This window comes from Magnolia sinica, chromosome 1, assembly GCF_029962835.1.
Source record: "Magnolia sinica isolate HGM2019 chromosome 1, MsV1, whole genome shotgun sequence".
Classification (NCBI taxonomy): domain Eukaryota; kingdom Viridiplantae; phylum Streptophyta; class Magnoliopsida; order Magnoliales; family Magnoliaceae; genus Magnolia; species Magnolia sinica.
This window is the reverse complement of record NC_080573.1, coordinates 8,668,057-8,681,592: the sequence shown is the minus strand read 5'-3', so window position 1 is coordinate 8,681,592 and position 13,536 is coordinate 8,668,057. Positions and strand designations below refer to the sequence as shown.

The 13,536-nt window shown below is 42.9% G+C and overlaps 1 protein-coding gene across 4 annotated transcripts in view; it reads left to right on the top strand.

The window, feature by feature from the left end:
* Positions 1-13,536, top strand: part of LOC131238825 (probable UDP-3-O-acylglucosamine N-acyltransferase 2, mitochondrial) — a 28,292-nt gene that overhangs the window by 2,017 nt on the left and 12,739 nt on the right. For all 4 annotated transcript variants that reach the window (XR_009168051.1, XM_058236431.1, XM_058236422.1 and 1 more), the window contains exons 2-3: positions 3,337-3,492; positions 6,136-6,340. Coding sequence is in view for 3 of the 4 variants with exons in the window: in XM_058236431.1 (XP_058092414.1) it covers positions 3,339-3,492; positions 6,136-6,340 (359 nt within the window). In the remaining variant the exon portion in view is untranslated. The remainder of the gene's footprint in view (positions 1-3,336; positions 3,493-6,135; positions 6,341-13,536) is intronic.

Sequence of the window (13,536 nt, the reverse complement as noted above, 5' to 3'; positions counted from 1 at the left end):
CAAATCCAACGCTCAAGTGGACCACACCACATGAAGCAGCGATGATAATGATTCTCACCATTGAAACTTTTCTAGGCCCACCGTGATGTTTATTTTCTATCCAACCTATTCATAAAGTTACATAGGCTTGGATGAAGAGAAAACACAAATATCAGCTCCATCCAAAACTTCTGTGGGCTCCAAGAAGTTTTCAACGGTAAGAGTTTATTCCCCATTGTGAAGTCCACTTGAGCCTTGGATTTGCCTCATTTTTGGGTTTATATCCTAAATTGATACGAAAAAAATGGATGGATGGTGTGGATAAGACCCATACATCATGGTGGTCACTCAAAGCTAATGCCCGTTCCCAGCTGGAGACGGGTGGGGGCAGGACACAATCCGCATCCGCCTGGTCAGGCCAGCCCATTTACAAGTTATTATTATTGGCGGGTTGGCTCGACTAACCAAACTTGACCCTAGCCATTTACTTAAACAACCCACATTTTCTAAATCAACGCAGACCCACTAATACAAATCACTGTTTTAAAGATGAAATTATCCTTTGAATCTCTCTCTCTCTCTCTCTTAAAAACCCTACTCTACATTTCTCATTTCGTATTCTTCCTAAAACCCTAACCTCCCCCACAAAACCCTAAAATTCTTTGCAACTCGACAACAGTGGCTTCTCTCCGCCTATGCTAATCCCCGGTTCTCAACACAGAAAAAGGGGGAGAAAAGAGTAGCCATGGATGGTTGTACCTGTAGAGAGAGAGAGAGAGAGAGAGAGAGAGAGAGAGAGAGAGAGAGAGAGAGAGAGAGAGAGAGAGATGTGCATCTCCCCCTCCACCATAGATTTGAATTTTTTGACTGTTAGCTTTTAAGTGACTTACAGGCAAGTGATTAGAACCCATGATTTGTTGGGCCAATCGTCAAGGAGATCAGTCTATTGTGGCCATTTGATCACTGGCAACAAAATAATTTTTTAACTTGATCTGTAAAATAATGAAAATTATTGAAAACAACAACTCAAAAGATATGAAGAAAAATATAAAAAATCCATTCAGGCAATGGATATAAGGCCCTTGTATAGAGAGAAAGTCAATGGAGTATGGACCCCTTATTTGAGGAATCGGCAATGTCATTCAATTCCTGATTGATCTGGTTGAAATAAATCTCTCTAAGGCAACTAAGGATCTATAACTCAGGATGAGATCGGGCCATCCATATGGTGGCTTACCAAATTAATGCCGGAATTGCCATACACATCATGGTTTTAAATATCTTTTGATTCAAAACGTTGTCATCCTAGTCGGTTTTGTTGGGACTGGTCTGAGTTGGACTACCTATTCATTAAACCAGTGCGATTCATTTCCTACTTAGTCTGACTTGTTTTGAACTGGAATGAATCAAACCTAGTTGGATGAGATGGCACCAATGCAACCTGAGTCGGACCAGTCTCATGTTGGAAGCTATGGCATAAGTTTGCCACTAGTTGCCAGCCTAATGCAATCCTCCTTTATCCGGGCTGGGGACTGACATTGAGAGCATAAAACTCCCATAGCCACAATGTAATAGACTATTTCATAGGTTGATTACAATCAAGAGCTATCTAATAGTCTGTTACATAGGTTCGATACGAGTTGGACAATTCTCATTTTGAAACATTTATCCTCTTCCTCCTCAGACCTTGATATACATTTACATGTTTTCGACATGTATGGGTGCACTCTTTATGGAACACTCATGAAGCACACTTCATGTTGCCTTTCTCTAATTCAGGTGATCTTGTGAAAATGGAGATAAACAAGTAAAAGGTTCTCCATCATGGATGTAGCATTGATGATGATGGCGGTGATGATGGATGGGCTATGTCCAAAGATGTATTTGTCAGATGATCTTAATCATTTGATTTTGCCCATTGTATTTGGATCACTTGACATTTTCTTTTTAACTGTCTATTTAATGGTCATATGAGATGGTTAGAATCATCCAATCAATGTGACTTTCGGGCCGTGTTCAATCCATGATACCCAAAACATACATATCCTCAATGTATCGTGTTCTACACAACATGACACCAGTAAGGGTAACCGATACTCTAGCACACCTGTAGGAAATGTTTTAACTGAATCATGTTTTACTAGATTCGTAATTTCCTTACATTCTTGTCATAATATCGTGCATGAGCGTATTGCTAAAATATTAAAGATTAATAATTTTGTTAAGTTTTGTATATGTAAAAAATTAATAAAAATAAAAATAAAAACATTTACCTATAAGGCCATTATTGGTGTAGGTGAATCCATGGATTTCAGAGGAAATAAAAAGTGATTTTCCCCTTGACAAGATGGCCTTCAAGATATGGAGGAGATTAGAGGAAATCGTCTCCTGATTACTTTCTGCTGGGACTCAAGAATCGAGAATCTATTTTTGGCAGTTATACATATCATAGATTACATTCCAAACTCCAGATGCATATGGAGGTTTATACGCCAGCAAAGAGAATTTGTTCATGTGGGTCATATAATATGACGATTCAACCCATCTAAAATGTTAGGCTTGTTGTAGAGATTTGTATATGTGAAGCATCTAGTCTGTTTGAAGAGTCCAAACCTATGATATCAGTAGACATGTTTTAAAATTTAGGGCTGTTCCATTTTCCCCATTTTTAACTGTTGTAAATGTGTGTAGAAATCGGGTGATCTTCATGACAGGTGACTAAAAATTTTGGTGAGAACACATCCATCATGAGAACCATAACTTCAACGGTTTAAGTCCATTCTCCAGAGCAAGTGGTGGCAATGTACAGAATCTCATTCTCAAGGATTTGCACCAAGCAAATAGCTGATGGAATGCAAGGCATGGTTTGAATGAATAAACAAGGGGCTAATAATGTCATAGTGGATAAGACATCTATCATAGATAACCAAACAACATGCACTATCTTGGTGTCCATATAACTGATTTGGCAGAGGAAAATGTTATTGTGAAATGATTGTAATATTACTTCCATTTCCATGGTATCAATGAAACAAACATGCCCTAAAGTTATTGGGTTGAATATTTCACTATAAACTAAGTAGGATACCCATATCCATATCCATATCCTAGACTGAGAGAAATGGAGAGTGACATTCCTGTGCCTGTCCACATTAGTATCCATATTTGGGTATCATAGCACTCGATCCACACCAGGGCCATGCACCACATACACAGTGGATGATTAGCTGCATCTTAGTGAGGTGCAGTTTCCTGATTGTACCCTTTACCTAATAATGAGTCCTATTTTGACAGTTATGGCCGTTACCTTCCAAAAAACATTAGAAATAACCAATTCCTTTCCTTTGGTTGTGGTAGTTATGGCAATTGCAGTGAGAAGAGTGATGGCTTCTTCCATGAAGGCCTTCCATTTCCTCCAGAAGCAAGAGCAACATACATCTTATGGACCTCTTCAGAATATGTTTCAATGCTCTTTTGATCAGTTTAGGTCGAGGTCCAGCGCCGCCAATCCTGGTAATTTCACAAGCAACCTTTTCTGTGCTATATCCATACTCTTAAATTCAAGTTAACCCTATACGTGAAATATGCATGGATGATACATGGGATTGGCAATTCAAAGAATGGTTTCATGTAGGCATTTTCCCATCGAAAGATCTTTGAGAGGTGGGCCATGTTCCTTCATGATCTAGAAAAGGGGTGACATATATTAATGCGTTACTTACACTAACATGTGGCACTTTTGTGCATATGATAATATTAGAAATAATACCATACAATAGGAGAAAATATACATTCAGGTTTTGTCCTAATGAGCATGTCAACACCTATTTTGTGTCGTGAGGGGCCTTGTGCATTTTCTTCCTTAATATGAAAAATGAAGAGTCATAGTCGATTGAAAGAGATGAAAGGATGAAGTACTTAGGAGACCAGACTAATCAAAACATGAGTCCTGAAAGCTTCTCTTTTTTTTTTTTTTTTGCCCCTTGTTTTGAACAATAGAAGAATCGGGTTTCACTGACTTACAGGAAATAATTACATTGGCGACCTGACCAGTGAAATTTGCATGACAATGTTATCGTAATATGTAGGGCTGCAATCTGGGTTTGGGTCAACCTGAACCTGATTGACCTAACCTGAGTTCAGGTAAGGATCAGCTTGGGTCATCAAGGTCCTTGGGTTGGAAAATGCCAGCCCGATTTGAAATCAAGTTGGGTTAGGTCAGGTTGCGAATAATCACATGTATTGGGTTGGATTGGGTTAAGTGTAGAGGAAACTGGGTTGGGCTTCTCCGATTGGAATTTGGGTCGGGTTAGGTTGCAGGTTGGGTCCTCTTGATGTTAGGTTGGGCTCATGTTGACCCTCAACCCGACCCGACCCGACCCTCCCAAGTTGCACCCCCTGTAATATGCCAGGACTTTTTGATATTCGGTTTACTCCAAAATGTGCTAGCTTTTCTATCAAAAAATTGGTTTCCTGATGTCTACGAGAGATACCCTTAAAATGCATGAAATGATTTGCTTCATCTGGTAACTAGAGTGTTGAAAATCACCATGGCAGTTTATGCTCCCTCATCAATGATCAGATTGCATAGAGAAATTACCTCAAAGACTTCAGCCAAGTAGCAGGTGGAAGATCCGGCTGGAACTTCATCCAGATGACGTTGTTCAACATGAGATTCTTTAGGGGTGAATCCTTGTTGAGGAATTATAAGGTCCTGAATTCGTGATGCATCAGGATGTGAAATGTGTCCTAATGTGCCATCCCACATATGCTGGTCCAATTGTTCGGTGAACTAGACCGTTAACTTGATGTAAATGACACGTGGGCAGGGGATGCCTTGGAATCTCCCAGATTGCAACTGCAAGTTCAAGGACCTGGCAGTGTTAGGGAGATTTTCTTTGGAACTGCAATGGTAATGTAATAAAGGAATTTTGGGGCCTGTTGGGATCAAGGACACGATCTATGCAGAAGTGGGGGCCCTTGCATGAGCATGTAAGATTGCACTGGATTCCTCTTTGGGCCCAGTTATCATTGAAGCAGATTCTAGCAATGCTAGAGTGTGAGCAACCATCAATTAATATTATTGGAGGTTGGCAGATTATATTGATGAAGTGCGCGACCTTTGCAATGGTTGGTTGGTCTTGTTGGTCCAGGAAAATTGATGATCTGGGTTTTGTTGGTATATTGGGTTTTTGGTGCAGCGCGCTGAAATTTCCTGCTTTTGTGCCATTTCCTTATGTAGTCTGTAGGACTCTTTGAGGTCGTACATGCTGTTGTTTTTAATAATATTTCTGATTATTCATTAAAAAAAAAAAAACATGTTCATGACCCTTTGACCTGCTTTTGTGCCATTTCCTTATGCAGTCTGTAGGACTCTTTGAGGTCGTACATGCTGTTGTTTTTAATAATATTTCTGATTATTCATTTAAAAAAAAAAAACATGTTCCTGACCCTTCGATCAGTAGCCTACAAATGGATGGTTAATAGAAAATTAAAGTAGGGTCAGACTAGAAGGCTGGCGATAGGATAACTAGGATCGCCCAATCTAGAAGAGTTTTGGGGTACCCTCTGTCTACAATGGGCCCATTAGATCAACAGGCCATATCAACGAACCATGGGCCTAGTTTCCCAGCTTGTACAGATTGGGCCCAGTCGACTGACAATGGAATAACTAGCATTATCCAATACAGAAGAGTTTTGGGGTATCCTCCATATACAGTGGGCCCATTAGATCAATGGGCCAGATCAACAAACATTGGGCTCAGTCTTCCAGCTTGTACAGATTGGGTCCACAAGGACACCCAAAGGGGACAGTTCACATCTTGATGCATGTCTTTCTAATTCCTAATCCTTGATTCATTGTCTGTTATTTTTAATTTTTTAATTTTTTAATTTTATTTTATTTTTTCCGCGGTATTGAGGTATCAAGTTTGCATTTGAAAGTTTAGGGTAACCAATTATATTTATTAGTCACATCTTCAGTTAAGTACCAATTTGTGTAATCTCATGAGTAATTTAAATTGCATTCCATCTATGCATCCTCCAGATTAAATAATAAAATGATTTCACGAATTGCTAATTGTTTCTACACGGTATAATCCGTTACCCCTCATGAAAAAGACTAACTATAATCTGTTCTGTCAACTTCAAGATCAGAGGTGGGTACTGCTTCAGGTCCTGAGTTCGAGAAGTGGCCTAATGGGGGTGGCTTTTTCCACAAATCATCTTGTGTGGATACAACTGCAGTCATAGAAATTGGTGCAATAGTTCATTCAAAAACTGTACTTGGTGCAAATGTTCATCTTGGATCAGGAACTGTTGTTGGGCCTTCCGTTATCATTGGGCAGTCAACCAAAATTGGGTATGAATTCATGGCATGAGCACATAATACAGTGTTCATAATGTCTATTCTCTAATTCGCTTCAAACCTCAAGAATAAGTTATCAATGCATATACATCACATATGTCAATACATGCAATGATATTAGAATTGGAAGAGATCATTCTCGTACATTTTGACACTTGCAATTTGCAAGAGTTGATTGTGTTGTGGATATTTTTGTTGTTGTTGATTTTGAATTATCAATAGGCTTTCCATCTAACCAAGAACCTTTATGATTGCCTTTGATGGTCTCTATTATTTGCTACCAGTGTTTTAAATATCGACAATATCAGCCGCTATATCCCACGATATATCTTGTATCCCACCTTTGCGATACAAAATGCACAAGTAGTGCCGATATATCCCACCTATTCAATCCAGTGAGCATTTTTTATTTTCGATCCATGTTTTTGTTGTAAATCATGTTAAACTAGTGTTGAATGGTTATAACTTATAAATCTATGATTCGTCATATTTTTCATGAAAAATCATAGATTTGGAACTTCAATTTTGATATTTAAGGGAGAGGGGTCAAGTTGCGAAAAATTGAGGAAAAATCGAAATTTCTCAATTTCTCGCAAATTAGTTGCAATCTTTGTAGTCAAACACAAAATTAAACATGTATGTAACCCGATCTACTGATTCTTCTTTTGCTTTTGAATATATTGCTTGTGTTTCCATACATGTCTTCTTACATTTATAAATTATATGAATAGACTTTGAATATACTTGCATCAGTTTAGTTGGAAAGCGTATATATATATATATATATTTTGAAAGATCTCTGAAATTTCATTAGAAGAAAAGAAAAACAAAACAGGAAAAGGCAAGAAAATAGCAACAAAAAAAAAAAAGAAAAAAGGAAGCAACCACCCAGCAAAAGAGACGGTCCACCAAGAAGGTGGACCTTACAGCACTGATAAAAGGAAAAAATCAAAATTTCTAAGACTAGCGTCAGACGCAGCCCACTCCATGAGCAAACGTTTAGCATAAGCGGTAATATTGTTCACCGGATGAGAGATGTTATCAAAGCATCTATTGTTTCTTTTTGTCCAAACGGCCCACCAAATTGCAAGAATCGACATCCTCCATAGCTGCTTTAACTGCTTGCCCAGGTTGACCCCATACCAGGCGTGGAGGAGAAGATCAACTGAGCCCGGATTACACCAGCTTATCTTGAAGTAATGTAGAAAATCTGCCCACACAGACGCTATGAATGGACAATGGAGGAGGAGGTGATCGATAGTTTCCTTGCCCTTCTTGCAACACAAGCAGATGTTGACCATCAGCATTCCCCTTTTTTTCAGATTATCAATCGTCAGAATTTTTTTGTGCCCCATGAGCCAGCCGAACACCAGAATTTTTGGGGGGGCCCCACATCTCCAGATAAGGGAAGACGGAGAAGAAAGCGTGGTAGGAGAGGAGGATAGCTTTTGATACAAGGACTTGACGGAGAACGCACCCGATTTATCCCATCTCCACTTGATACGATCAGCAGATGAAGGATCCAGCTTGATACTCTGAAGCTTTTGAAGAAGATCAACATAATCGGAGGCCTCCCAGTCCTGTAAGTGTCTTCTGCAAATTACATTCCAGACTGTCTCTTCACCAGTTGTTATAACGCATCTGTTGATGGAGATTTCATTACTCGGGGCTAGCTGGAAAATAGAAGGATACTGATCTTTGAGGGGAGCATCTCCCAACCAGGTGTCTTCCCAAAATTGAACTCGATCTCCCTTCCCTGGATAAAAAAAGAACTCCTTCAAGCACCTGCTTGCGCATCGACAAAATACCCCTCCAAATAGCTGAGGCTCTATAGGTAGAAGAGGGCTTAGACCACCAGCCCCCAAAGGAACTACCATATTTATGTTTGATCATCTGATTCCAAAGGCTGTCATTCTCAGTCCCAAGTCTCCAAGTCCATTCTCCCAAAAGAGCGCCATTCATCGCCTTAAGGTTCCTTATGCCTACGCCTCCATTTTTAAAACTACAGCACACCTGCTTCCACTTCACAAGATGATGTTTACTTTTATCAGACTTGCCGTTCCAGAAGAAATCCCGCCTCAGCTTATCGATCGACTTCAAACTACTAGGAGGGCATCTGAAGAGGGACATGAGGTGCACAAGCAGATTGGACAGGGCCGCCTTTATGAGAGTGAGCCGACCGCCTCTCGAGAGAAAACGACACTTCCATTTGGCCAGACAGGATTCGATACGATTTATCACCTTGTCCCACGCAGATTTAGGGGGTGCCCCCGTACATAGAGGGAGGCCAACAAAGGAAGAAGGGAAGGAGGCCGCTGCGCAACCCATCTTTTGAGCATAATCTGACACCTCCCTGAGCTCTATATTGATACCGCATAATTTTAATTTAGCCAGATTTACTTTCAAACCCGACACCACCTCGAAGCAACGAATGACAGAGTGTAAGTTATCCACCAGCGCAGAATTTGCCATGCAGAAAATAAGAGTGTCGTCCACGTATTGAATGTGGGAAATTGCCTTTGGCATGCCTTTTATTCTGATACCACTGATGAGACCTTCCTCTTCTCCTTTATTCAACATTCTGGAAAGGGTCTCTCCAATAATGAGGAACAAAGGTAGGGATAGAGGATCGCCCTACCACGGGCCACGCGAGCCTATGAAAAAACCTTTGGGGGATCCGTTTAGAAGAATGAAAAAGTGAGTTGAACTGATACATTCCCCCATCCACTGTCTCCATTTTGCACCGAAACCCATCCTTCTAAGCATGTACTGCAAAAAATCTCAATCGACATGGTCGTAGGCCTTTTCGATGTCCAGTTTGCACATAAGAACTTTGGAGCCGGCTTTGTGAGCGGAATCCAAACATTCATTTGCAATGAGGGCGCAGTCCACAATCTGCCTACTTGGGATAAACGCACTCTGATTGCCCGATATGATCTTACCTATAACCATATTCAATCGAGAAGCTAGCACTTTAGCCAGGATTTTATATGGGCTCCCAAGAAGACTAATGGGTCTACAATCCTTAAGCGCAGCAGCCCCTGAAGCTTTCGGAATGAGCGTGATGAATGAAGCCCCCAGACTCTTCGACAGTCTGCCTCTTTCATGAAACTCCCTCACAAACTCCATAAGATCTCCTTAAGGATGTTCCAGTATACTTGAAAAAAATAAATCGGGAAACCATCCGGGCCCTGGGCCTTGTCCCCACCAAGCGCCGCCACGGCTTTCCACACTTCCTCCTCGCTGAAGGGGGCTTCCAGGATGCTAGAGTCGGTATCAGATAAGCTCGGCATATGCAGATTGTCCAATCTAGGTCTGCCCCACCTCTCACCTTGGAATTGCGCTTTAAAATAGCGGATCGCTTCTTCAACAATTTGCTCCCTGTCTTCAATCCGGGTGCTGTCAACCACAATACTACTTATTTTGTTTCTACTGGTAATAGCGTGAAAATATTTCGTATTGCTGTCACCCTCTTGAATCCATCTAGACCGGGATTTTTGTTTCCAATTCATTTCATTTTTAAGAGCTCGGGCCGATAAGGCCTGAATAATCTAAATACATCTAGACAGAAAATTAGGTGGCTTAGCTCCTGCTTCAGCTTCAGCATCGAGCGCTTGTAATTCTTTCAGTAAGGCTTCCGATTTCAATTCCTTATTTCTGAATTCAGACTTCTTCCAAATCTTGATTTTCTCTCTCAACATCCTCAGCTTGTAACCAAGCCTATACCCAGCGAAACCTTCCACTGAGAAACTAACCCACCAGTCAGCAATCAATTGCGAGAAACCATCAATTTTGGTCCATGATAACTCGAACTTAAAAAGGTTTCGGGCCCCAATTTGGGTCGTCTGACGCGAGAAAAATCGGGCAGTGATCCGAAATTGTTCTTGGGAGAGCTGTCTGGGACACTAACGGGAACTCTTCCAGCCATTCCGGGGAAATCAGAATTTTGTCCAACTTGGAAAAAATCGGATTTGCTCTACTGTTAGTCCGCGTGAATCTGGCACCGAGAAGGGGAAGGTCCAGCAACTCTTGAGCATTGATCCAAGAGGAGAAAGCACACATCGAGGGGGATGTCCTGCGACCGAGAGATTTTTCTTCCACATATCTAACCATGTTGAAGTCTCCCACAAAGCAACAAGGGCCCACAAATCTCTGCTTGGACCTTCCTAATTCTTCCAAGAAAACTTGCCGACAAGAGTCCTGCGTAGGGCCATAAATCGACGAGATGAGGCAGCAAAACAGGGACGCTTTATCTTGGAGGATAATCGACACCGAGTAAGTCCCAGACCAACTATCAACCAACGACCATTGGGCTGATTTCCACGCCACGAGGATACCTCTCGCGGATCCAATCGCATCCAGCGTCACCCAGGATGCATCAGCCGCATTCCAGAGCGATCTTAAGAGCCGATCGTCAAAATTCTGAATCTTGGTTTCCTAGAAACAAATTACATCAGGGTTTCTCCTCCCACACGAGTCCTTGATGATTATTCGCTTCTGAATTGAGCCCACTCCCCGCACATTCCATGAGAAGATCTCCATGTGATCACAGCACTGCCCTGAGATACCTGGGTGGTCGCCCTCAACTCGATATTGTCAAGTGAGAGAGGTCTCTCAGCAAGCCTTCGAAGCTCCCTGTTACTGCAGGATTTAGACAGACGTCTTGTAGGAGTTCTGGACTCGGAGATTGGCCTCCCACGAGTTTCCACACAGTGGAACAAGGCAACAAAATCTTCCGGGTAGTCTCCGAAAGAAAGCCCTAGAGCCCTTCCCACGTGACTGACAGCCTTTCTCAGCCATTCTTTCTGATGGATTTTATCAACGAGTTTTGCTCTAGCTCCGTGCTCATCCATCTTCTCCTTTAAAGTGTCATCCTTATCTGGCGGTGAACCAGCGTACATTTGAAGCGATTCCGCGTCGAGAATATCTTCTCCAATCCCATCTTGGAAGAAAGAAGACAGATCCTGGTCAGATAGGGCACCCCTCATAGCGAGAGCAGAAGACATCCTAGAGGTTGGCTATGCGGGCCCTTTCGAATCCCATGAGAAATATTCAAATCAGCTTCAGAAACCTCTGCCACCTGATATTTGTCCTTCACTTTCTTTTGACGTATTGGGGACCCTCTACTTTTGAAGGCACAAAGGGTCGGATTTAGAGTCGGGGTTGTATGGACCGAAACGAGGCACCGATCGAAGTTCAGGTCGGCTTGAGGGGATAGGTTGAGATTGAAAGTAATCTGCCGAGTCTGACCATCCATTCCCGAGCCTATCTCTAGGGTTGGATCTGAACCGTTGATCCTGCAACAGCTGTCGAATAAGTGCACGGGATCAACATCTGCGATGTCAGGTGTCCACTTCGGAATAGCATTCGATGCATTGGAGACTTCGGCCGGCCGCTGGTGACTTGGCGTATTCTCGGGAGGCCAAATGGACGATCCCCAGTGTCTTGAGCCCCGCACATAAACACGTGTCGACTTCGCAGGAGAGAAGTTGATAGTTCTGACGCCAGACATCTTCTCTCGCATGAGCGGCACGCCTGAAGAAATGGAGTCACGAGTCTCGCAAGGAGGTACATGCGCGTACGTGTCACGCAAATCAGAGGAAACGCCACCTGTTGCAATCAGAGGCCTCACACATGGTAACGGGGACGCATGACTCTCGCTAGGAGGAGAGACGGCATGCGAAACCCGAGCAGCGTCCTCGGTTGGAACACGCGTCTGGCATCCGTGCAAATCAGCATACCAGAAGAATCTCGAAGCATGCCAGGAGAGAGAGAGAGAGAGAGAGAGAGAGAGAGAGAGAGAGAGAATGGTTTCGTGCTCCAGAGGAGTATGGAACAGGAGATTTTGCCAAAACCAAACCCGCCGGAGGTGGAGGAGAAACTGTCTCCTTCAACTTCCAGAAGTCTCCCCACCTAGGATGAAGCTCCTCCTTCGTCTCTCTTTAAATCGGTAGAATCACCACTCTACCTTCCATCGTAACCTACAGTCGAGATGGCAACGGATCGCCCTTTTTTCTTCTAATTTGAGCTTGGATTACTGCCATTTCCTCCCCCATCTTTGTCTTCATATCTACCTGGATAAGAGTATCAAGCCTGTTGGCTGCTTCGATAAAACATTCATCATAACATAGCTCGAGCGGGACCCCCCAGATGAGAACCTAAAATTCTTCCATCCCAAATATGGAATAATCGCTCCATTTTTGAACCTTCAATATTAGAGCATCAGAGTGGAGAGCTCCAGCCATAGTGATAAGCTCCGGGTTTATTCCCGGACAAACCTCAATCCACAAATCATAATATCCTATTGGCTTGATAGAATAGTTCACGGGACTCAAACCACAACACTCCGCGATCCACTATCGGACCTGAGAAATCGAGGCACCCTCCCGAGTAGTCACCACTATCGTTTCCTGCAACTCCCTTTTTGAACGCTCCAGTCTATCGTTGCTAATACTGATGGCTCGCTGATCAGGGGTGGTTGTGGCCTCGAAACCAATATCTGGACATTTCTTCGGAAAGGTGGAGAGATTGGTTTGCGGTCGGATGTGAGCGGTCTGAGACGAACTTCCCCCGGAGTTTAGCAAAGCGTCCTTGAATGAAATCCCGTCGAGGTAGTGGGCAGCAGGAGTAATCCTGCTAGGCCCCACCGAATTCCCTGTTTTCTTGTTTGATACCTTTCGCTCAAACGAAGCTTTCTTGGGATCCATCCTTTTTGGGCCGAATCTAGCCCTTTGAACTAGAATCGGTTTGCCACCGAAGCTTTGGCCATGTAGCATCTGGACAACCCTACCCAACTCCGCCTCGGAGCTCATTCTTACAAGGGCGAAACCTCTGAAACGGCCCGAGACCCTGCCTCTAGGTAGGATAACGTCCATTACAGCCCCTGCCCGCCCGAAATATCTCTCGAAATTTAGCGGGAGCCACCCATTTGGGTAGCCTTTAATGAACAATGTTGGGTATGAAGCTCTATTTTTCACCCTCCCGATCACCTCCCTGCCTTTCCTACCTTTCCTTTCTATGGTCTGCCACTGATAGGGCTCGTCTTCCCGATCAAGCATTTCCCCCTCCTCCATTTCCCTCTCTGCCACGTCTGCCTCCATGCAGCACCCGCAGCTTCGCAAAGCTAGCTATCGTCGCAGAGCTTGCTTCCAAATCAAGCTCTACTCAGCATTACAGGGAAAAAGCCTTGA